The following is a 24,942-nucleotide window of genomic DNA, read 5'->3' on the forward strand; positions in this document are numbered from 1 at the left end:
TCTGTAAAAAGCATGTACCCTGGCTCAGTTCCTTATCTTGCCATGCTAGATAGGGATAATAAGGTTTTTATTCTCAATAACCCCAGAAAATGCCAAGTTAGGAAGTCTAACAGCAGCCATTATGGAATTATAGGGCTTGATGAGCAAAACAGTTAAGTCATCTCATCATGAAGCCAGGTTCTCTCCAATAATTTTTCTCTAGGGAAACAAATGTCCAAAAATCTTGTAATCTTTACTATAGCAATTGTTCTGAAAGTTGGCCTGCTTTATTTATTTATCCTGCTTTAATGTATAAAATGAAATGAAAACAACTTATAAAAAGTTACAAAATTGAAGTAAGCCACTTTAAGTTCTAGCACCAGAGACCAGGAATCTGACTTCTAGGCTTACGCATAAAAACCATTTGAGTAACTTTGGGCCAGACACTTCTTCTCAGCCCAACCTACCTCATAGGGGTAACTGTTGAGGAAAAGCAGAAAGCAGGGATTCCAGGTATGTTCATCCCCTTGATTTTACCAAATATAACAAGGTGGGATAATGACATAACTATGTGGTATGAAACATTAAACTATACTTTTATAATTATAGTCCTATGCATTTTCAGAATTTTTTTTTTTTTTTAATTTGGACATTTTGACAATACTGAAAATTAAAAACTTTGAGAGCCACAGAACATATATACATATATATATATATATATATATATATATATATATACTTAATAATGCCTAATAATAAATAATAGCCTGACAAGATTGTGTATTTTTATTACATCAAGTATATTTGTGATCTAATACATATTTAAGATTTTAAAGACTATCATTCTATGAAAAAGCTAATACTGCCACAATTTTATCAGATTACATCACTCACAACTTAATTTAAATGTACCGTATAGTTCCAGTCTCTGAATGTGTTAGTGGACATTTTTAGTAATAAAACCAGGGGTGAAATCTAAAATTTTTCCCTACCGGTTTTGTGGGTGTGGCTTGGTGGTGGGTGTCCAACTCAAAGTCACTCACAGCCATGCCCACTCAGTCACAAGACCCCCTCCCACCAAGCCACACCCACAGAACCCGGTAGGAAAACTTTTTAAATTTCTATTCTGCCGGCGGGTCCTTACCTTTCTCCCGCGGCTCCGCCCACCTGCCCCATTCCCCAACTCCTACTGCCCACCTTTCTCCCGCAGCTGGCTGTCAGGGAAGGCAAATGCCCGAAAGGTACTGGAGTCGCTCAGTCTCCTTCTTGAATGAGCTGCTCTGGTCTATGCGCCGGCTGCGCAAATGCACACTGTTTATTTAAGTCACTCATCAGTGGCAGGTTGGGTATGCGCTTGTGCAGCCAGCGCGTGGACCAGAGCGGATCATTCAAGAAGAAGAGTGAGTGACTCCGGTACCTTTTGGGTGCTTGCCTTCCCTGACAGCCAGCCGCGGGAGAAAGGTGAGCAGTAGAAGTCGGGGAATGCACCATTCCCCGACGCCAGCCTTGCCGTGGAGCCGCTGCCGCTCGCCCTTTGCCGCGCGGCTCCGCCCACCCGCCCCATTCCCCAGAGTCGGGGAATGGTGTATTCCCTGACTCCTACTGCCCACCTTTCTCCCACAGTTGGCTGTCAGGGAAGGCAAGCACCCAAAAGGTACTGGAGTCGCTCACTCTCCTTCTTGAATGAGCCGCTCTGGTCCATGCACCAGCTGCGCAAGCGCAAATCCAACCTGCCGCTGAATTAAATAAACAGTGTGCACTTGCGCAGCCGGCGCGTGGACCAGAGCGGCTCATTCAAGAAGGAGAGTGAACGACTCCGGTACCTTTCGGGCACTTGCCTTCCCTGACAGTCAACCGCAGGAGAAAGGTGGGCAGTAGGAGTCGGGGAATGGTGCATTCCCCGACTCCGGGGAATGGGGCGGGTGGGCGGAGCCTCCAGCTTCCATTGCTACCGGTTCTCCGAACCACCGGCCATCATCACTAACTACTCACCCGAGCCGGTCCAAACCAGGAGCATTTCACCCCTGAATAAAACTCCGTCTAGTAGTCATATTCAATAATGGAGTGAAATGGTATTCAGGCACCAGTAAATAAGCTACCAAATTTTATACACTAAGCCAGAGTTGTGGTATGTGGTTATAGTTAAGCACAATAAAGAAAAACAATAAAATCACAATACAGTATAAGCCACAGCACATCAGGACAACGTAATGCTTAATTTTAAAATATTAGTTAACCTCAGCGCAACCACAATTTAATCAGTATATAATTAATTTTTAAAATAAGTCAATTACATTTTAGCAACAATTATGAATTTTTATGTCTCCTAGTGCTGTATTACTTATTCTAGTGCTTTTTAAACTAAAAGACTTTGTTTTCAATGATTAATAAAAATGGAGAACTTTTTGTATTATTGGAGACCAATGGAAATAGTAGTTCTGCACACCATAGTTTTTAAAAAATCTAATAAATGCCATCAGTGTGATGCATAGTTAAAGAGGTGGACTAGGCAATGGAAGGTCAGATTCTCAATAAGTGACATTAGGTCAGTCACTCCCTCTTAGTCCAACCCGCCACAGCGGGCTGTTTTGTGGGGAAAAAAGGAGGAACTCTTAAGCTGCTGAAATAAAGACAGAATATAAATCAAATAGATTACATATATAATAAAACTTTTCTTCTTAACTGGAGTTCTTGACACTTATGAGTAATTTAAAATTATAGAACTAATCATAATCAATTTGTCTCCGCATTTCAGAGGCATAAGAGAATGTAACCTGAAATATAATTAATCAAAAGTTCTGGAAAGATTGGGCAAAGTTTGATTGGGCCAGGAGATATGTCAAGCTGGGACCTGGATGGCAGCAATGAGTGAAGGAGGGTAGATGATGCAAAGAGTTGGAAAAATCTGACAAAATGTAGCTGGCTCAAGACAGTTAGCAAAAATTCTGGAATGCAATGATTTTCTCCTAGGTTAGAGGTAGTTTAGTGTAGTGGTTAAGACATAAAGCTAGAAATTGGAAGATCTGAGTTCTAGTTCCGCCTTAATCATGAAGGCAACTGGCTGACATTGGGCCAGTCACTCTCTTTCAGTCCTTTGGAAAAAAGTAACAGCAAGCTACTTCTGAAATTTTGCCAAGAAAACTGCAGGGACCTCTCTAGGTAGTCACTAGGAGTCAACACTGACTCAAACAAACAAACAAATCGTGGCAGAACATTTATCTCATACATATTCCAACATTTAAAGTAGGATACCTCTGTCTAACTTTACTTTAACCAAAGAGAAAACTTATCCCTGTGGAAGAAATGCAATTAAGTAAGACTGGCAAATATTCCATTAAAAGTCAAGTGTGGCTCCCAGGATTTTTCCATTTCAAGAGAATGAAACAATCTTAGCTTCTGATCGAACTCATCTTCAAAAAACAAAACAAAACAAACCACCTATTCCTGATTCACTACTTTCTGAAGCACAGCATACAACTTAATACTAGGCTTTGGTATTACCCTTTACTCCAAACTCACCCTAACATGCCTATCTACAAAGCCATCTAAACAAGGTTCTTTTCAAAATTCCCTATAGTTGCATTATCTACAACAATTCCACCTGTCATACCTGGGTGAAATATTTTCCATCAGGTTTCAAGACTCTCATTGAAAGGTCCAGAATCATTCGTAGAAACTCCCATGTGGAATCTAAATTTAAACGTACTAATTGTTTAATTAGAAATTGAATAATTCATAAATGTTAAGTGATGAGAACAACTACAATTTGCAACATCAGTGGATTCATGTTTGATTTTTAGGATACTCTGTAAATAAAAAGGCATGGAACTTCCTTTAAACATTTTTATAAATATAGGACAATTATTTAGAAAACAATTTCCAGCATTGCAGAAAAATCTATTAATAATTTGTATTTTTCTCCATTTTCCTCCACACCCCTAATATGCACACCTTATAAAACTATACTTCACATACACACTTACCTGTTCTATCTATCTCTATTCTTCAGATGTACAGTAAGTTACTCAACTACAAGAGATTTTCAGAAGAAACGATTGATAATAAACCTTGCAAGGGAATGCATAACAGCATCTTGCAAAGGAATGCAATCGCATCCCACCAAAGATCTGGATGTTCCCAATCGTGCTAGCTTTTTGTAAGGTATTAAGGACCTGGCTGTTCCCCAGATGTTTGGACCAGATGATTAGTCATGTTCTGCTGGTTAATGCTGGCTGTTTTGAACTGGCTTTTATTTTTGATTTCGGGCACTATATTTGGTTTGTTATTGTTTTTAATCCATGCAGGGGTGACATTTAGGCACAGATCCTTGGCCGCCCCCCTTCATCCCCAGCCACCCACCTCAGCCCATTTACAGTCAGTTTTCCTCCTCCACTGGCCCTCCCCTGGCTATTCTCCACAGCCAATGGGCCTCTTGCCCTTTCTCCCTGCCTATTTGCCCAGGCACAATTTGGCTGCATGGGACAAATAGCCCCAAGCCAATCAGGTGGTTGGCAGAAGCAAAGGTGCTGCAGGGGTAGCATGCAATTGGCGATCGCAGGGGCTGGGGGGAGGCAACGTGTGATGCAAGATTTTTTAAAAAAATACTGTGGCTACTCAAGTTTTGGGGTCTTGCACATCTGTCACAAGGACCGGAAGGAGGGGGAGTGGTGGCGGGAGTAGCAGAACTGGGGCCATTGGAGGGGGGCAGACAAGCAAGAGTGTGTTGGGGGGACCAGGAAGGGAGGGAGGGGCGTCTCAAGGGGGCTTCATAAAGACAGCTTAGCTCACAACTCAATCAGCTCCAACAAAAGAGAGGAGGAAGAACGAAGCCGGCACAGCTTCTGGCACTGCGGGGGAGTGGCTGAGGACGCAGCAGGTGAACAGCAAGGCCGGTGCAGTTTCTGTGATTGCAGGAGGTATGGGGGATGCAAGAGAATGGCAAGGCTGGTGTGGCTTCTGCAATTGCAGTGGGCATTGAGGGGAGAGCCGCAGGTGAATGGCAAGGCCAGTGAGACTTATGTGATTGCATGGATGCTGCGGGTGGCATGACAGGTGAATGGCGGTGGCACGCAGCTTGGGGGAACCCTGCCATTGCCACTCCTGCCTGATGCCTAACAGGCAGTTCTGCTGCCCCCAACCCGTGTATCACGTCCATTCATCTGCCGCATCCCCCCAGCCTCCTGCAATCACGTAAGCCGTGCCACCCTTGCTGTTCACCTGTGCCCCTCTCCCCATATCCAACTGCAGAAGCCATGCCAGTGTTGCTGTTCACCTGCCACAGCCCCCCAGCTGCCCCCCACAATGCCAAAAGCCACACAGGCCTTGCTCCTCTTCCTCTCTTTCGTTGGAGCTGAGTTGCAAACCAAGCTGCCTTTGTGAAGCTCCCTTGAGACACTCCTCTCTCCCTTCCTGGTCCCCCCAACACACTCTTGCCTGTCTGCCCCCCCTTCCAGTGGCCCCGGCACTACTCCCACCACCCCTCTTCCTTCTGGTCCTGGTGACAGATCTGCAAAGCCCCAAAATGTGTGGAGCAGTCACAGTACTTTTAAAAATAATCTTGCATTGAACGGTGACCCCCCCCCACCATCTGTGATTGCCCATTGCACGTTGTCCCTGCAGAACCATTGCTTCTGCCTGCCACTTGATTGGCTGGGAACTATTTGTCCCGTGAGCCAAAGGCCCAGGTCAAATGGTGTCTGGGAGAATGGGCAGGGACGAAAGGCAGGGTCCATTGGCCATGGAAGGGCCAGCGGAGAAGGAAAGCTGGTTGTAAATGGGCTGAAGCGGGTGGCTGGGGGCAAAGGAGGTGCGACCAAGGGTCCATGTCTAAACATCCCATTCTGTCCTCGCACACTGCACACTAACCACTGTTTGAGATGTGTGATCCTCCCTTCAGATTTTCCACTAGAACCTATGGAGGCTGGAGTAAATCTGTAGAAAGTAGTTCTGCATGAATAGACAATTATCTTCCCCAATTTGAGCTTTCTACATATTCAGACAAATGCCCCAAAGATATTATTTTTAATAGGAAAATAAAGCAGAAATATAATAAAAGTTTAAAAAATAACCTTCTTCTGGAGATGTGGAGATTGGAATAGCTGTCAAATCGTTAATTACATAATCAAACATTCTTTCTTCTTTGGCATATCTCTTCAGGACTGGGATACAATCTTCTATTAGTACCTAAAAAAGTAGTAACATTTTGTCTAAACATAATAATAATGTCCATAAGGTGACTAACTAGCACTTTCTGAAGTAGTCATGATGAATGAAGTAACCCAACTCTTCATCAATTCAACTGTTCTGTCACCCAAGAAATCATGAACTAGTATCAATATAAGGCCTCTTATAGATCTACATTATTCAGAGATTTGTTCTCTATAATCAAGACAGCTCAAGTCTTGATTTATTTTTTTTATTTTATATCAAATTTGGTGGCAACAGAGGAAGCATAGTTACATTGCAAAAATAGCAGGCTACATTGCAAAAATAGCAAGCTCTGCTGAGCCCCGCAAAATCCAGCCAGCAACTGCTGTCAGGAGACCCTATGGAGTCAAAGCCGCCTTGTAGGGGTGGCAAAGAAAGGAGAGGCGCTTTGTGGACCACGAGGAACTTGCAATTTCCTCGTTAGGTCCGAAGCAAGCTCTCCTCAGTGGCAGCAGGGACGATGACCATTTTTGGCAAGTCACAAGCTGGGACAACTGGGACCATAAGATTTTTTTTTAAAAAAAAGTTTTTATTTTTTACACACAAACATTTAAAAATAACATAACACATAACAAATTTAAACAATTTTTAATCTTTAAAACTAAAATTACCATTTCTATACCTTCTTTTTGCCATAGTGTTTATTTTCATCTATTTTTTACCAATATCACCCTTCATTTTCATCTCTAATTTTAACCAAATTCCAATTTTCCCTTCTATTCTATATTAAGCCCCTTCTTATTGTCATCTGTTTTTATATCCATCATCAGAATAATTAATTTTATGATGTTACAATTGTTCAATTCTTATAGAAATAATGAACCCACTTGTTTTATAACTTACATTTTCTTAGCTAATACAGTCCAACATTTTAATATAATAAGTTACTTATGTAAATATCTTTTCCATTTATATATTCAAACACAAAAAGAAAGAAAAGAATATAAACATAGCTATTCCAATTAGTTCCATTTTCATACATCAAATAATTTCCCCATATGTTCCTCCAAACCACATCTTAATAATTTCTACTTTCAGCACAATATGCCATTACAAATATTTCATCTATTACAATTTCCATAATTAAATTTAAAAATAATCTGTTATCCTCTACTTTCTTCCCCTATGTATTGTTTTAAATCCTCACTTAATCATTTTATACACACCACCATAAATCATTAAAAGTATTTCAATTATTACATTTTAAACTTATTCGTATTTCTCAAAGAAAAAAAAACAAAACACATCATTATCTAGATTTCAAAAATATAAATGATAATATTCCAATTATTGTACAATTCATTTTCACCATCATATACTTTATCATTATTTCTTGCTACAATTCACATTTCAATTCTAAATGTATACCTCAAATTCCTCTTTCATTTCTTTCTCCTTTTTTCCCTTTTCAATTTTATTTTTACCTTTTTCTTTCCCCTTTCCTGCACTTTAAAATCCTGATCTCTCCTATTTTGCCTATATTTCCCATTGTTCCCTCTCTCTTTTCTCTTTTTTTAAATTCACCACTGTTTAGCCCGCTGTTTAACCCAATATTGACATTCTGTATATCAAAGTTCTGGATTCTTCTCTTCTGCCCTATATTTCCTGTTGTTTTCCACCCTCATTCTCTCTTTTTTATTTTTTCACAGTAAATCCCAGTGTAATCATTTAAATTCTTTATATCCTTTCTGTTCCACTCTTCTTTCCATATTTGTCTCTTTCTATCCTCCCTATTTCTTTCATTGTTAATCCCAATGTAATCTTTAAAAACCTTTTTTTTATTATTACTATCCACATATTCAAATACATTTTCACATTTGGTCTCATTTTCTTTATCTTCTTTATCTTCAGCCTCTGTGTCTCGCTTTTCCCTCTTTGTTTCCTTGTCAGCTTGAATATGTTGTATCTCGTTTTTTATGTCCTAAGATTTTGATTCCCCATGTATCATTGTAATTATTTCTCTTATTTCCATTTTCCATGAGAAGTACATCGCTTTAATCATTTCTCTAATTTCCTATGCCATTTTATTCTTTTTAAATTGATATTGTTCCAATTTTAAAAGTTCAGTAGTATTCCCCCCCCCCCAAAGTCAAGCCGCTTGCAAACAAAGGAATCCTCCCCAAAGGTTCTCATGGCTGTTATCTGTAAAGTTCACAATTTTCCAAGACACAAACCAAGTTCCTTTTTGCTCCTGAAGGTGTCTCTCTGTAATCCACAATTTCCGGTTATCTAACAAGTATCCATTTTGTTTCACTATATTAACAGTCTTAACCAGTTTCTCTTTTTCTTTTTAGCTTTAAGAATACCAAGTCAATTTTGAAGTCCAGTCCAAATTTAAACAGCTCTATTCTTTTCTTTTTTCCTTTTGTTTATTCAGCACTTCTATTACAAGTCTTATTATCCATTCTCTTTTTATTTTTCTTAAAGTTCATGAGAAAGAGGAGAGAAAAAGGATCTAATTATTCCTTTCCAATCCTTTAATCAATCTTGGGGTAATTTCTTTCATTTTTAAAATTTTCCAAATTATTTTCTAGATCGTTTTGTTCAAAGGTCAATTTTCTGTTTGGGTTTTTTCCTTTGTCTCTTTAAAGATACACTCCAATATCCTCTTTTCTTCCCCCCATGCTTATTAGCCACCATTTTCTCGCTAGTTTTTTTTTTTTAAAAAAAATTCCTTATTGTGAGTTTTCTAACACTCACCCGGCTCCAAAAACTCCATTCAATTTACCACTCCTGCTCCATTCTTAGTCCGGTTGCCCCAGCTTCGTGACAGCTGCAATGGCTGCCGCCCCCCGCCGCCAAGTCATAGAGAGCTACCTCTGAACATCAAGGAACTTGCCTGTTCCTTTTGGTCTTCCAAGGTGCCTCTCCTTCATCCCCGTCCCTACAGGACGGTTCTGGTCCGAAGACTCCTTGGTGACAGTTCGTCGGTCCGGGTTTTTGCAGAGCTCATCGGAGCCCGCAAATTCTCTGACTGTCTCGCTGCGATGCTTCCGGTCAAATCTGGGACCATAAGATTTGTGCTGGAACGGTCCATGGACAGAGCATTGAAACTGGGTAAGATAACTTCCAATTCTTACTCTAAAGACTTAACTTTACAAGAATGTCAAAACATAATCTCCAAGCATTAAGGAAGTGGCAATTAAACACACAGAGAAGATTAAAGACTGAAAATTAAGAGACAAAAGAAATGCCCAAAGGAAGCTTTAAAATATAGAAAGCCTGGAAAAAAGCTTAAACAATCTGAAAGATGATTTTTGGGAGAAACTGTCTTTTATTTGTATCTTTAAATCCCTTGGATTTATTGGATAATCAGCTGTTTTTGACATACTGTTTAATGTTGGAGTTTGGAGCAGGAGAGCCATCTACTGGACAAAGAGGAGCACTACAGCGTGAGAACTTTTACTGAAACTGAGGAATGTCTAATACACATAACAGAAGAAAGTAAACAATACCTGGAAGGCAGTCTGACCTTGATTCTATTTTAGAAGACGATTTGGATATTTTGAAATACTTAGTGAATTTCTTTTCTTTTTTGAAGATTTTTAAGATGAACTAAATTGCAAATAACTAAACTCTTATTGAAACTGGTTATTGGATTGTGGACTTGAAAGATTGAAGGAAACCTAGTGGATTAATTTGGATTTGGATTATTAATGCTATTTGACAGAACATTCTATGAGGCAAAAGAAGAAAGGTGATAGAAGAAAAGAGAAAAGAAGAAAAGTTAAATAAGACTTTAAAATTTGGACAATTGGGAAGACAAATAACTGGAAAACCAAAAGGCTTTAAAATACTGAAGAACTTTAAAGATTATAAATCTAGGGCATTGGTGAAATCCATTTTATTTATTGCCAGTTCTGTGGGCGTGCCTTGGTGGGCATGGTGTGGCTTGGTGGGTGTGGCAGGGGAAGGATACTGCAAAATCTCCATTCCCACCCCACTCTGGGACCAGCCAGAGGTGGATTTGACAGTTCTCTGAACTACTCAAAATTTCCACTACCAGTTCTCTGAACTGCTGAAAATTTCCACTACTGGTTCTCCAGAACCTGTCAGAACCTGCTGGATTTCACCCTTGATCTAGGGGATTTGGGGGTATAACTATGGGATTGACTAAATCCTATTAATAATTGGCTCTGTTGGAGTTTTTAAATATTGAGACGTTGGAACCATAGAGGTATATTGAGTAATTTCTAACAAATTGTTATAAAATGGATTATCAGGGGATAATACAGGTATATGAAAAAATAATTTTGATGCTCAAAAGCATGCATGAAATTATAAAGAACAATAAGGAAACAAGGGGATTGTCTAAAGATAAAGAAATGAGTGTAGATGTCTCTCAACAACTGGGGGGAAAAGATGAACATGATATTCAGAAAATAGATGAGAAATTAGAAGCAGCAGTGGAAGAGAAAAATCAAAATGAGATGCAAGAAGATAATGAAGAGAAAGGATTGATAAATAGGAATCAAATAGATAATTCCTTAAAAGTTTATAATAGAACAGAGGAAAAAAAAGAAAAATATCTTTAAAAAAAGGTTTAGAGAAAAAAAAGAAAATTCTTATCAAAAAAAAAGAAAAAGAAAAAGAAAGATTTATGGATGAGTGCTCAAATGATACAGCAGAAAGAGACAAAGGGCAACCCAAAGGAAATATTCAGTGGGTATAAAAATATCAAAAAAAGCTATAAGTTTATAAGAGAGAGAAATAAAAGGGTGATTAAAAAGTCAACAAATGATGGAACTCCAAAAAGGTTAAGAGATGATGGATAATAATATTAATAAAATGGAAAAGTAGAAAATACAAATAGGGAAAATAGTAGCATATATACTAAGAGATAATACAATTTATTATAATTAAAAATAAGCTAAGGTTAGAAGGTGGAAGTTTAGGATTAGGTAATCTAATTGTATTATTAATATTAACAGTGTATTAAAATATATTATGAACTTAAACTTTTAATGATTAGAAATTGTGGGGACTTTGAGATATAATCCCAGATTGATTCAATTTTGTTAATATTTGGCCTTATGAGTAGTCCTAGACATTTGGGATATTGAAATTATGGTGAAATAATGAATAATTTAAAAAATATTAAATATTAGTGATTTAGTAGGAGATAACAAATACATGGTGCAAAGAAATGTTACTTATGTTTAAATGAATTAATGGGGAAAATGATAAAGAATTATAAAAAGAGAATGGTATTGTTGAAATTGGAAGATTGGGATTATGCATACTTATTTGTATTATTATTGTTAGCATTGTTTAAAAAGGACATTAACCAAGTAAATACACTGTCCATAAAATATGCATGGTGTGAAAGGAAAACTGCAAATAAAACTTGAATTAAAATAAAAATAGATCAATCAAATAAATAAGGCAAATCTTAAATAATAAGATGGGGGAACTGGAGCTCCAAAACTTTTTTAAAATATAGGGAGGAAAGGGATAAATAAAGCTAACATAATAGTAAGCAAGCAAAATAAATAACAAGGTATAAAAACAAGTACAAAAAGGCAGAAAAAAGGATAGAAAAAAAAAGATACAAAACTTTTTACACTTAAAAGACTCAGCAAAAAGAAACAAACTCATGGAACAGGTGACTGATACTATTGTGGTATGCAATATATGTTCCATGTATGTACTTATGCCCAGTGGTGGGCTGCAAATTTTTTAACAACCGGTTCTCTGCCCTAATCACTGGCTGGGTGGGTATGGCCAACTCAATGTCACAAAGGGGTGCTTTGCCTTGCCTGCCTTCTTATGACCATGGGGATGCTGCAACGGTCATAAGTGTGAAAAACGGTCATAAGTCATTTTTTTCAGTGCCCTTGTAACTTTGAATGGTCACTAAATGAACTGTTGTAAGTCAAGGATTACCTGTACAAAATACAAAAAGCTTCTTTGCTTGCAAAAAGCTGTCCCTAAATACCAGTCATTGGATTAGAAATGGGGGAATACACACTGAAGATCAATGAGTCACAGCCGTCATGGAAACCTAGACCATTCTGTCTGAATACCTTCCTTTTCCTCAGCAATACCTGCTACCTGGAGTTACAAATCAGACAGGTTTCCAGAGCACATTGAGGAATTAAAATAGTTAAAATACAAGGATAACTATCAGCAGCCAAGTTACTCTTGCTCATAAAATGAAACCCTTTAGCAGAGAGGTCATTTAAGCTCTCCAGAAAGTGGGCGGGCATATTTGGGCTACAAAATTAATAGGGTTATCGGTGCATGTAACATAGATGTCTGTGGGTAAGATTATCAGCTCTGCTGTCAAGCAAAACCAAGCATTTAATAGTGAGTGCCATACCATGTGCACTAATCAAACAAGTGGCAAGAAAGTAGGGGCAATCAGGCACAACAAAGGTTATGTAGACAGCAAACACAGGGTAATGGGCTCAAATGTCTATACACCAATGCACAGAGTATGAGGAATAAACAGGGTGAATTAGAAATTCAAGTAAATGAGGGCAGATATGATATTGTTGCCATTACGGAAACTTGGTGGGATGAAACCCACAAATGGAACATACAGCTAGAGGAAGTAGATTAACTTTTTGCTAGTCAAAAAACTAAGGTATGTAGGAAGCACATCATAATAGTAATGGGGGATTTTAACTATCCTGACATCAACTGGGAGGCAAACTCTGCACCAAGTGGAAGATCCAACAGGTTCCTAACAAACCTAGCAGACTTTGTTTCCCAAAACTTTGTTTCCCAAAAAGTAGAGAAGGGAACAAGGGGATCAGCCATATTGGACTTAATTCTCACTAACAGGGATGAAATGATAGAAGGTGTTGAAGCTACAGGAACCTTGGAGATAAGTGATCACGCAATATTGGAATTCAACATTATGCAAACACAAGTAGTTGTCAGATCTGTATATCTGCCATTCTTCGTGGAAGAAGGGGGGATTTGGAGTGTCACATCTAGTTCTTTTCCTAAGTATCCAATTTCTTGCCTGATCCTCTTTGTATAAACTTTACCCTGATTTATAACCGTTGCCTGGCACCAGGAATCCCTGAAGAAATCTCACACCTCAGAAAAAGGGGGGAACGAGTGGATTGTAAAATGACCCTGAGAAACTCTTCGAGAGGGCGTGGCTGGCATTGGGCGATACGGTGTGGATTCTGGAGCTCCAGAAGACCACTGATATCCCAGCCAATTTTGGAGATCTCTAGGGATCATAGCTGTTTTGAAGGGACAGTGAAGAAAGAAGACGCAGGCTGGCATGGATAGGGAAAGAGCAAGTTCCCTGAAGTGCCAGCATTAGTCTTCGACCCATTGGCAAAGGAAGGCAGCCATGGAGCTATCAAAAGCCGGAGCTGAGTGATTGGCCAACTCAAGTCCCAACGAGCAATTAGCGGCTAATTTGGACTTGGGAATTTGAGCGGAGGAGAAAAAAAAAAAAAAGAGGAACTTTAAAGTTAAAACGAAAGCCCTAAAAGGAATCTTCCACCTGGATTTAACATTGGATTTTGAAAGAAATAAAAACATGACAAGGGAAAAGGAGACAGAGGAACATTTTTTAAACAATAAAAAGATTTTACATGGAAGAGAGGAAACGGGCATTATAAAATGAATACTTTGTTGCCAAAAGAGTTGTGAATTGAAGAGAGACATCTGCTGGAGGAGAGATTGTGGGAAAGAGCCATAGGAGTATACATAGCCATAGGAGTATACAGAGAAGCAGAGAGGACAAGGACTGAGATTGTGATAGCTCAAGTGAGCATTTGAACTGAACACTATCTGGAAAGAAAAAGGAGATATCGCATGGACTTTGAAACCAAAAGTATAAGTAAATGAAAATAATAAATTGGAAAATTCTAGCCTTCTAAAGTGACAATATGGAGAATTGGGAGGATGAATGTGAGATATTAAGGGAGATGTTTGAAAAAATAAGAGAAGCATTTAAGGGAAATAAAGAAGCAGAGGATTGGTTAGAATGCAAAAAAAATAAAGAAAGAGAAAAGATGAATGAGAAGCAAGAGAAACAAGGAGAAAATATTGAAAAGGAAATAAATGAAAATAAAGATAAAGATGATTACACTGGGATTAACAGTGATAGAATAAAAATGGATAAGAGAGAATACATCTCAAAACTGAAAAGAAGAGAAATAAATGGGGATAAATAAATATTGAGAGGGAAAATTAACAGAGTGAAAATTAAAGAAAAGTGGCAGAAAGGGAGATATAAGAAAAGGAAAAGGAAGAAGGTAAGGGAATGGGAGAAAGGGAGGAAAGCATCAAGAAATGGGATTGTGGAGAGTTTAAAAGAAAATGGTTAAGAGTCAGTGAAAATATTAATATGTTAATAAAGAAAAGGATGTTAGTTGTAGAAATTATATGTGAAAATACTGTTTAATGTAAAATAGATTAGTAGATGAAATGTGAAAAAAAATGAACTGTTTTTGATGTTGAAGGAAGCACTAAGGGGAGAGAAATAAAAGCAACAAAAGAATTAATTGAAATTAAGATGAAATTGAAATTGAAATGTAAAATTGAATGAAAATGAAATGTTAGTAAATGATGTAAATGACAGACTTGTAAGAAGTAAAACGGAAGAAATACATTGTTAAAGCGAAAAAAGAAAGGATTGGAAGACTATTTTAACAAAGGTTTCAAGGAAAAAATGCAATAAGTTGAAATATTTGTTAATAATTAAAAAGTGGAGGGGAATTTCAAGTAATATTTTTAATAAATGAGGAAGATCGGGGTTGCCTGGACACCATAGTAGAAAATATTAAATTGAAAATGAATGCAGCAATAGAGAGAGATGAAAGAGGAGTAGAGAGTAGAGGGATGGAAGAGAGGGGAAGAAGGAAGAGAGGGGAAATCAGAGTAGGAGAGAGGACAAGACAGGAAGGAAGAAAGGAGGAGAAGGAGAAAGGAAGAGGAAGTAGAGAGAAGCAGGAGAGGAAGGAAAAAGAAAGTAAGAAGGAAAGAAGAGAGGGAGATGGCAGGATTGAGAAGAAAGATTGCTGTACAACAAAAAAGATGAAATGGAAGAAAGGCAACCCCGAACATATAAATAAGATAAAAAATGAATGGATAAAAAATAAAAGAGAATAAATATGAATAAGCAGGAAAATTAGAATTTGAGGGTGAATGAAGATGTTGTTTATATAAGTAAGCAAAGAAATATTGAGATATGATTAAAAAAAGGGAAAAAAGAAAATTGTGGCAAAAATTGTAATTGAGTAAAATGTATTTGAATTTGATAAATTGTATAAGATAAGATATGGCCAATACTCTGTTCAAAAAAGATGTGGGTGAATGGGGGGGGGACCAATAAAACTTGATTTTAAAAAAAGAAACTCTTCATATCTGTTTCTCAGAGAGGCTGATGCAATTTGTATTCACACCTGCGGATTGGCTGGAATCCACATCAGAAGGTGGGCAGAGGTTCCTAATTTCTTTTATCCTGAACTGCATGCCCTGAGGGACCCCAGAGCCTGCTTTGAGCTTTGACTTGCTTTCATCCCTTTCAATAAAAGATTCCTTTTGAAATACAAAGTTCTCAAGAGTTTGTACTTTCTTGGAAGGGGGGAGAAGCTGGTCCTTACATAAAGCAGGCTCTGCAATAGTGGTCAACCCAGAGAGAAATTCCCCCCCCCCTTAATTTCCACTCTACCGAGGGGACCCTGCAACAATGTCCAAATGAAGCAGCGAGCAAGGAGAAATCGAGTGCTGGGGAGAAACCTCAACAACCACCCAGCCAGACACCAAGGATATCGAAGCTGTCCTGGGAAGCCCCATAAAGTCCCGATGGTCGATCGGTGTAGGAAAAAAAGACAGCTGGGATGGAAGAGCCAAGGGGGTGACCCTTACCCGCGGCAGCCATAAGCCTGGGTGGAAAAAGGACCTGGAGGCCCTCTCCGATCAGGAAGAGCTGACTGAGCAACTACTGGCGGATGATCGACTGAAGCAGTACATCAACCGTATCGTGATGGAAGCCCTGGAAAATCTCAATGTTCAAGGTGTACAGGGTTGCCCACAAAGGAGAAAGGGCGGATCAGTAGCTGAGGAAATTCGAGCCATCACCCCTGACCCAGCAGCGGCTGACTAAGCAGATGACCAAGCCGGTGGAGCAGCAGCCGTGTCAGGTACCCAACTTCCCACAGTCCCAGCCCAGGCGATCGTCCTCGGCCAACCCAGGGGCCCACAGCTAGAGAGGAAAACCCCTCCCTTGGGGGTAAAATTTGACGGAGACCCCCAAAAGTTGGGATTTTTCCTGGCTCAAGTCCTCACTTACATGCAAGAGTATGGGCAGAATTTCCCAACCCAAGGGGCACGAGTATGAATCGTTATCCTAGCCCTAGAAGGGGCAGTGGCCAGATGGATGGTGAGCCTCTACAACTCCGATGCTCCAGAGCTACGAAACTTCGATCAATTCATGACAGCCCTGCGCCACCATTTTGAAGATCCCCTAGCCGATCGCAAAGCCCATGACCGCATCAGAGTCGTTAAGCAAGGCCGCCATCCTGTAGCAGAATACACTGAAGAATTCCGGGACCTGGCTGGTCGAGTCAACTGGCCAGAAGATATTCTAAACTGCTGGTTCAAAGATGGACTCAATGACGACCTGCCTGCCTGGCCCATGGCGCCCCTAACCGCCTGCATGAATGGTACCTGATGGCAGAGGAGGCAGAGATTGACATGACCCGAAACCAGTACTGCACTGGCAGGGCCTGGAGAAGATCCCCACCCCAGGGGAAGAGGGAGCCATTCAAACCCCAAACTGCCATGGCACCCAGGCCATCAGGTTGTTTTAAGTGTGGGAAGGAGGAGCACCGCACAGCAGAATGCCGGTTGAAAACCCCTGCTGGAAAGCCTGATCGCCTGTCAGGGGGGAAGCCTCCAAAACCCAACCCCTGAGGAAAAGAAACTGTGCTGAGAAGCCGAGAGGAACAAAGTCAAACTAGAGTCTTGGACTTTAATTTCAATAAACTTAGAGAGAGCTTGGGAAGAATTCCATGGATGAAAATCCTCAACGAGAAAACAACTGAAGAAGCTTGGGAAATTTTGAAAAGTAAGATTATAAAAGCCCAGTCTAGCACAATACCAATGAAGAAGAAAAATAATAGCTCTCAAAAGAAACCAGCATGGCTGCATAAAGAACTCTCTGACAAATTGAAAGATAAAAAGGACAAGTATAAAAAGTGGAAAGAGGGGTAAATAACTAAGGCACAATATCAGCAAATTGCCCGAGCCTGTAAAGATGAAATGAGGAAAGCCAAGGCTCACAATGAACAAAGGCTTGCGACTAAAGTAAAAAATTTTTTAAAAAAGCTTCCTCCAACATGTTAAAAACAAGAACAAAGTCAAGGAAACAATTGGCCCATTACTGGGAAAGTGGCAAGAAGGTGACAAGCAACAGGGAGAAAGCAGAACTACTTAACTCAATTTTTGCATCTGTGTTTACACAAAAGGAAAAAATAGTCCAACCTATCAAAAACAGCACCACAAAAAACAGATTAGGAACACAAGTTAAAATAGGGAAGAATATAAGTGAACACCTGTCTACCCTAGACTAATTCAAATCACCAGGACTGGATGGATTACACCCCAAGGTTCTGACAGGAACTGGCAGATGAAATCTCAGAACCAATGAACTATATCTTTCAAAGATCCTGGAGCACAGGGGAACTGCCAGAGGACTGGAAAAGAAATGATGTAGTTCCCATCTTAAAAAAAAAAAAAAAAAAAAAAAAAAAAACAGATCCAGGAAACTACAGACCTATCAGCCTGACCTCAATATCAGGGAAGATTCTGGAAAAAATAATCAAGCAACGAATTACCGAACACCTAGAAGCAAACAAAGTAATAACCAAAAGCCAACATGGGTTTGTCAAAAACAGATCACACTAGACTAATCTTATTGCATTCTTTGACAAAGTGACAAAATTAGTGGACCAGAGGAATACTATTGATATAATTTTCTTGGACTTCAGTAAAGCATTTGATAAAATAGAATAAAGTAGAAAAATGTGGGTTAGACAACATCACCACCAGATGGATTTGTAACTGGCTGACCAACCACACCGTATGCAGTGGAGTACCCCAAGGCTCTGTTTTAGGCCCAGTACTCTTCAACATCTTCATCAATGACTTGGACGAGGGGATAGATGGGGAACTCATCAAATTTGCAGATGACACCAAGCTGGCAGGAATAGCCAACACTCCAGAAGATAAGCTCAAGATACAGAAGGATTCTGACAGACCTGAACATTCGGCGCTATCTAACAAAATAAAATTCAACAGTGAAAAAAGTAAGGTTCTACATTTAGGCAAGAAAAACCAAATGCACAGGTATAGTATATATGGTACCTTGCTCAATAACTGTGAGAGGAATATTGGAGTCTTAGTGGACAACCATTTAGAAATTAGCCAGCAGTGTGCAGCAGCTGCCAAAAAAGCCAACACAGTTCTGGGCTGCATAAACAGAGGGATAGAATCAAGATCACGTGAAGTATTAATACCACTTTATAATGCCTTGGTAAGGCCACACTTGGAATATTGCATTCAGTTTTGGTCGCCATGATATAAAAAAGATGTTAAGACTCTAGAAAGAGTGCAAAGAAAAGCAACAAAGATGATTAGGGGACTGGAGGCTAAAACATATGAAGAATGGTTGCAGGAACTGGGTATGTCTAGTTTAATGAAAAGAAGGACTAGGGGAGACATGATAGCAGTGTTCCAATATCTCAGGGGTTGCCACAAAGAAGAGGGGGTCAAACTATTCTCCAAAGCACCTGAGAATAGAACAAGAAGCAATGGGTGGAAATTAATCAAAGAGGGAAGCAATTTAGAACTAAGGAGAAATTTCCTGACAGTTAGAACAATTAATCAGCGGAACAACTTGCCTGCAGAAGTTGTGAATGCTCCAACACTGGAAATTTTAAGAAGACGTTGGATAACCATTTGTCTGAAGTGGTGTAGGGTTTCCTGTCTGGGCAGGGGGTTGGACTAGAAGATCTCCAAGGTCCCTTCCAATTCTGTTATTCTATTCCTCTGTAAAAAAAAAATGGGCCTGGTTTGGCCTCCAGAACCCCCCATGCGTCCCATTTTTTCCCTCCCCAGTCCCCAGGAGCACTCTGCAGGCCTCCTAAACCCTCTGTGCGTCCCGTTTTTGGTGAAAATGGGACGCTGGGGGGGGGCCTTCAGGAGGCCAAAAACAGGGCCATATTCGGTCTACAAGACGCACCAAAATTTCCACCCACTTTTTTTGGGGGAAAGTGCGTCTTATAGTCCGAAAAATACGGTATCTATCTCTTTATCTCTTAAGCGCTGACATCTTCTGTGGGCTATTAAGGAAGGTGAGGGCTGCTTTCTCTCTCTAAGAAAACATGTTTCTCCATTTCTCATTCAGGGAAATATAGTCTTCCTTTTTAATATTTCTCAAAATATTTCATTCTTCTAGGAGAGGGGTGTATGCTACCTTTCTACAATTGGTGCCATGTTACTATGCCATATTATCATGAGAGAAAACTAAAACAAATTGGAAGGAGGATCCACTTATTATCAGTGAGTAATCATGTGCCTTGCCCACTCCGAAGCAATGCAAGAGACTCCTATCTCAAAGGTGCTTTTTCAAGAGGCAACTGGACTTTCTGGAAACCAAGTTGTCTCTTGGAAAAAGCACCTTTGGGACAATCATGACCTGGATGAAGAATCCCCATAGACAAGAGACTCCTGTGCTCAGTGAACTGACAAAGCACAGTTTCCCACCAGGAGAAGCAATCATTAGATACATTTGCACCACTTAAAGATACCAGCTCACTCACTTCACAAGATATCCTTAGGTAATCATCCAGATTTAAGGAAAGATCACATGCCCCCAGAAAGGTAGTAAAAAAATGCCTGATTTACAGAAGGGATGGCATAGCCATAGAAGAAATGGCTGAGAGGCAGGATGCAAACTCAGCCATTTCTTCTATGGCTATGCCAACCCTTCTGTAAATAGCTGTTCCAGCCGTGTTGGACTTATACCCCAAAAAGCTTAAAACAACCCTTTAACAATTTTTAAGAAAGTCAAGCCCCAGGAATAAAAGTACCACAAAAAACTCTTGGGGGAAGGGGAGGGCTCTGGAGAAGCTCAGTATACAGACAGAAAGACTGGGCATAAGGCTTACAATGTAACAAGCTTAACCCAGAGGCAGATTCTGAAAACACTTAAAGCAGCAGGGCAATTAAATTAAGTATTTGAGTAGAAATACAGACATACCAGAATGTTTCCTTCTGCCTCCCTTGCAGGATTAGCGCTGTAAAGTGGGAAAAGATTTCTTCCAACAACCGGTTCTCCGAACTGCTCAGAAAATTAATATCAAGTTCAGGAGAACCGGTGTGAACTGGTAACAACCCACCTCTGCTTATGCCCAAAGAACACCCAAATTACACATGCATTAAATGTAAGCTATGTAAGGAATAAATTTGGAATGGTGGCCATATTTACAAATCAAAACTAGATTTTAAAAAGGAATAATTTGGCATAAACAGGAAACAATCGGAATTAGATAAATTAATATTAGGATCGGGAAGAAAAAATGATTACAAGTATCTATAATTACTTATTAGGATACAAATTGGAAGAAAAAACAGTAAAGGAAACGATGATAAGTTGGGCTAGGAATTTTGGACATAACATAGAATTAGATAAATGGGAAAAATTGTGGGAGAAAAATTACAAATTGACCATGGCAGTATTACACAAAGAAAACAGTTATAAAATGTTTTATAGATGGCATTTAGCACCAGCGAGACTGGCAAAAATGTACCCCAATTTATCACCCCAATGTTGGAGATGTGGTCACAAACTAGGGACATACTACCACATTGAGGTAGAAATGAGGTAAATATAGCCAAAAAGAAAAATGTGAATAAAAGAAATAAGAATCACACCAAGTCAGATACATAAAGTCAGATCAAATATATGAACTCTGAATAACCTTCTCTATTAAACTTTGAGAGAACCTCTCTATTCACATTAGTATACGTGCTTATTAGAGGCAGCTGAACTTCATTATTGGTAAATATATCTTCTGATGAGGCCCAGCTGTCATCCATCAGGAAAGCTAAGAGTGGTGTTCTGGTGAATGACAGACTTGAATAAAGAAAAGAAGCTAAGCAATTAGTTCATGGATTTCCTCATAATTACTTGACCTATGACACTGTGTCAAACACACTGATTCTATACATCTTCTTAATAGAATCAAAAACTACGGAAATACAGATATATGGGAACATCTGAAAGGATATACATGGGGGACAGAAAGTCACTTATTGTTTAAAGTATAACCATAATTTCTGCATTTAAACATTACAGCATTTAAAGGAAAGTTGTAAACTATAAAGTGATGGGTTAAGTACAGTTGTAATAGTTTAATAATTAGTAAATGATGGATAGTGAAAATGTGTAGCCACAATAATTTTATTAACTAGTATGTAATGGTTTGGTAATTAGTAAAGTGTAATGTAAGTATAATGTATTTTTTTTTTTTATTGCAAAAGTTTTACAATTAGATTTTCACCCCTTTTTTCACCCCCCCACCTCCCTCCCCAAACCCTCCCTAACCCTCCCTAACCCTCCCCCCCCAGACTTCCCTATTATATACTCATAACTAATAACACTAGTAAACAAGCTTAAACCCATCCCTCCCCCTGTATAATTTTTCCTCTTTATCTCTTTACATTAAAATATTTCTAATACATTAAAATATTTCTAATACATTATTTTCAAATAAAAGCTATTTGATACTTTCTAGTTTGGTATTTGTTCTGAACATATTCTATCCACCTTTTCCATTCCCATTCATAAGTCTCTTGTGAACAGTCTTTTAAATATGCTGAAATCTTCGCCATCTCAGCAAAACTGGCCATCTTCAAAGTCCATTCCTCGATAGTGGGTAAAGCTTCATTCTTCCAATATTTACCTATCAACAATCTTGCTGCTGTTATCATATACAATATCAGTTTTATCTCACCCCGTGTAAAACCCTTAACTATACCCAATAAAAACAACTGTGGAGAAAATTGAATTTTTTTCCTCAAAACATTCTGCATGACCCACCAAATTTTTATCCAAAAAGCCTTAACTTTCCTACAGGTCCACCAAACATGATAATACGTAGCATCCAAACATTCGCATCTCCAACATTTTGGCTGAACATTAGGGTACATACATGACAACTTTTTAGGATCTAAATGCCATCTATAAAACATTTTATAAAAATTTTCTCTCAGGTTTTGCGACTGTGTAAATTTAACATTCTGAACCCAAATTTTTTCCCATGTTTCCAGCATCACTGGTTCTTCAAAATTCTGTGCCCACTTAATCATACAGTCTTTAACTAATTCAGTTTCTGAATCTCTTTCTAGCAAAACATTATAAAGCCTTTTAATATGCATTGGACCTTTCTCTCTTATATGTCTAACCAATTCTTCCTCATGCAACATAATACCAGTTTTTTGGTCCTCTTTCCATCTCAGTTGTAATTGATTATATTGTAACCAAGTTAGATTAAGCCCTTCATCCAACAGTGTCTGTAATGTCTTCAGCTGCCATCTGCCCGCATCTGTAAAAAGAACCTCTTTGTATAAAAACCCCCCGAGTGACATTATATTTGTATTCCACAAAGTATGACCAAGATCCAGCCATAGCGGTATTTTGTAATCCCATTTGAGTCGGTGCTTCTTCCAAACTCTCATCAAAGAGTCTCTAAGTATATGACTTTTAAATACTTTATCAACTTTGTCATCGTAGAATAAGTAGGCATGCCATCCAAATTCAAGGTCAAAACTTTCTGCTTTCAATATTCCAGTCTTTTTACTTCCAAACCAATCACTTGTTAAAGTTAAAGCTGCTGCATCATAATATAACTGTAGGTTTGGGAGTTTAAGACCTCCTCTTTCTGGAACATCTTGCATAATTTTCAATTTCACTCTCGGCTTCTTCTCGTTCCAGACAAACTTATTCACACCAGACTGCCAGACTTTCAGTTGTTTATCACTTTTAAGCACCGGAATCATTTGAAACAAAAACAGAAATCTTGGCAAAATGTTCATCTTAACTGCTGCTATTCTTCCAAGTAGAGACAGTTGCAGCTTTTTCCAAGTCTCCATATCCTTCTGAACCTCTCGCCACAACACCTCATAATTATTTTGAAACAATTTCATGTTTGATTCTGCAACCTGAACTCCAAGATATTTTACCTTAGGTACAATTTCAAAACCTGCCCTCCTTTCAAGCTCATGTTTACGATCTTGTGTCATATTTTTAACTATCATTTTAGTCTTTTTTGAATTCAGTCTAAAACCTGAAACTCTACCATAGTCTTGTATAATGTCGTTCATCAGGATTGTTGATTCCATTGGTTGTGATAGGGTAACGACCAGATCATCTGCAAATGCCTTTATTCTATAATCCTCTTGCCTTATCATTATGCCTTTCAAAATTTTAGAGTCCCGTATTGTATTTAACAAGACTTCCAATGTTAAAACAAATAAAAGTGGGGACAACGGACATCCCTGTCTTGTTCCTTTTTCAATTTTAAACTCTGTCGTCAAACTTCCATTAATAATAATCTGTGCTTTTTGCTCTTGATAAATTGCTGCAATCGCCTGTATAAATTGATCCCCAAAGTTCATCTTTTTTAAAGTCTTTAGTAGAAAATTCCAATCCACTCTATCAAAGGCCTTCTCTGCATCCAAGAAAACCAGCACTGCAGGAATCTGTTTATTCTTATCAAGATATTCCAATAAGTCTATTACTTGCCTTACATTGTCCTTCATATATCTACCCTCAATAAATCCCGCTTGGTCCTCATGAATCACCTTTTGGATTACTGGCATCAACCTGTTGGCTAATACCTTCGCATAAATTTTATAGTCTGTATTCAAAAGAGATATTGGTCTATAATTCTCTGGTTTTTTAGGACCAACTTGTTCTTTTGGTATCAAAGATATATAAGCAGTTGTCCAAGATGGGGGTATTTTACCCCCTTGTTGAATATTGCAAAATAAATCTCTAAGTTGTCCCACCATTTCAGCTTGTAAAGTTTTATAGTACACTGCAGTCAAACCATCCGTGCCAGGAGCTTTGGCTGTTTTTAGCTGTTTAATTGCTGCTGTTATCTCCTCCTCTGTTATAGGATAATTCATTCTTTCCTTTTGTTGATCGGTAATTTTTGTAACTCTCTTATCATTTAAATATTTTTCTATAAGTCCATTCTGCACCTCTTCTTTGGCATATAATTTAGTATAATAGTCCACAAAAGCTTCTTTAATTAATTTTTGTTGAAAGATTTCTTTCCCTCCAATATCAATACGATCGATAATCCGTGCACTTTGTTTTTTCCTCAATGTGTAAGCCAACCATCTGCCCGGTTTATTAGCGTTGCAAAATGTGTTATGCTTCGCGTATTGTAGGCTTGTTGCAACTTGTTCCGCCATAAGCATTTGAAATTGATCTTTCAAAAGTTTTATAGCACTTCGTATTCTTTCATCTGATGGGTTTTTAATAAGTAACTGTTCTTTATTCTTTATTTCCATTTCCAACTCAGATCTTTTCTTTTGTCGGAGCAGTCTATGTTTAGAATTCATATAGATAAGTACCCTCTCATATAGGCTTTACTTGCGTCCCAAACAATTTCAATTGGGGTACCTTTATTCAAATTTATTTCAAAAAATTCTTTCAAATGCTTTTTAAGTTCTATTGTATTTTTTTCATATCTAAACAAGTTCTCA

The 24,942-nt window shown here is 38.6% G+C and overlaps 1 protein-coding gene across 1 annotated transcript in view; it reads right to left on the bottom strand.

The window, feature by feature from the left end:
- Positions 1-24,942, bottom strand: part of SMS (spermine synthase) — a 153,944-nt gene that overhangs the window by 4,977 nt on the left and 124,025 nt on the right. Inside the window, exons 8-9 of the mRNA XM_070944009.1 lie at positions 6,048-6,162; positions 3,590-3,669 (exon numbers count right to left, since the gene is read on the bottom strand). Of these exons, the coding sequence (XP_070800110.1) occupies positions 3,590-3,669; positions 6,048-6,162 (195 nt within the window). The remainder of the gene's footprint in view (positions 1-3,589; positions 3,670-6,047; positions 6,163-24,942) is intronic.

This window comes from Pituophis catenifer, unplaced genomic scaffold, assembly GCF_029215685.1.
Source record: "Pituophis catenifer annectens isolate HBS135680 unplaced genomic scaffold, rPitCat1.0.hap2 SCAF_4, whole genome shotgun sequence".
NCBI classification, from domain to species: Eukaryota; Metazoa; Chordata; class Lepidosauria; order Squamata; family Colubridae; genus Pituophis; species Pituophis catenifer.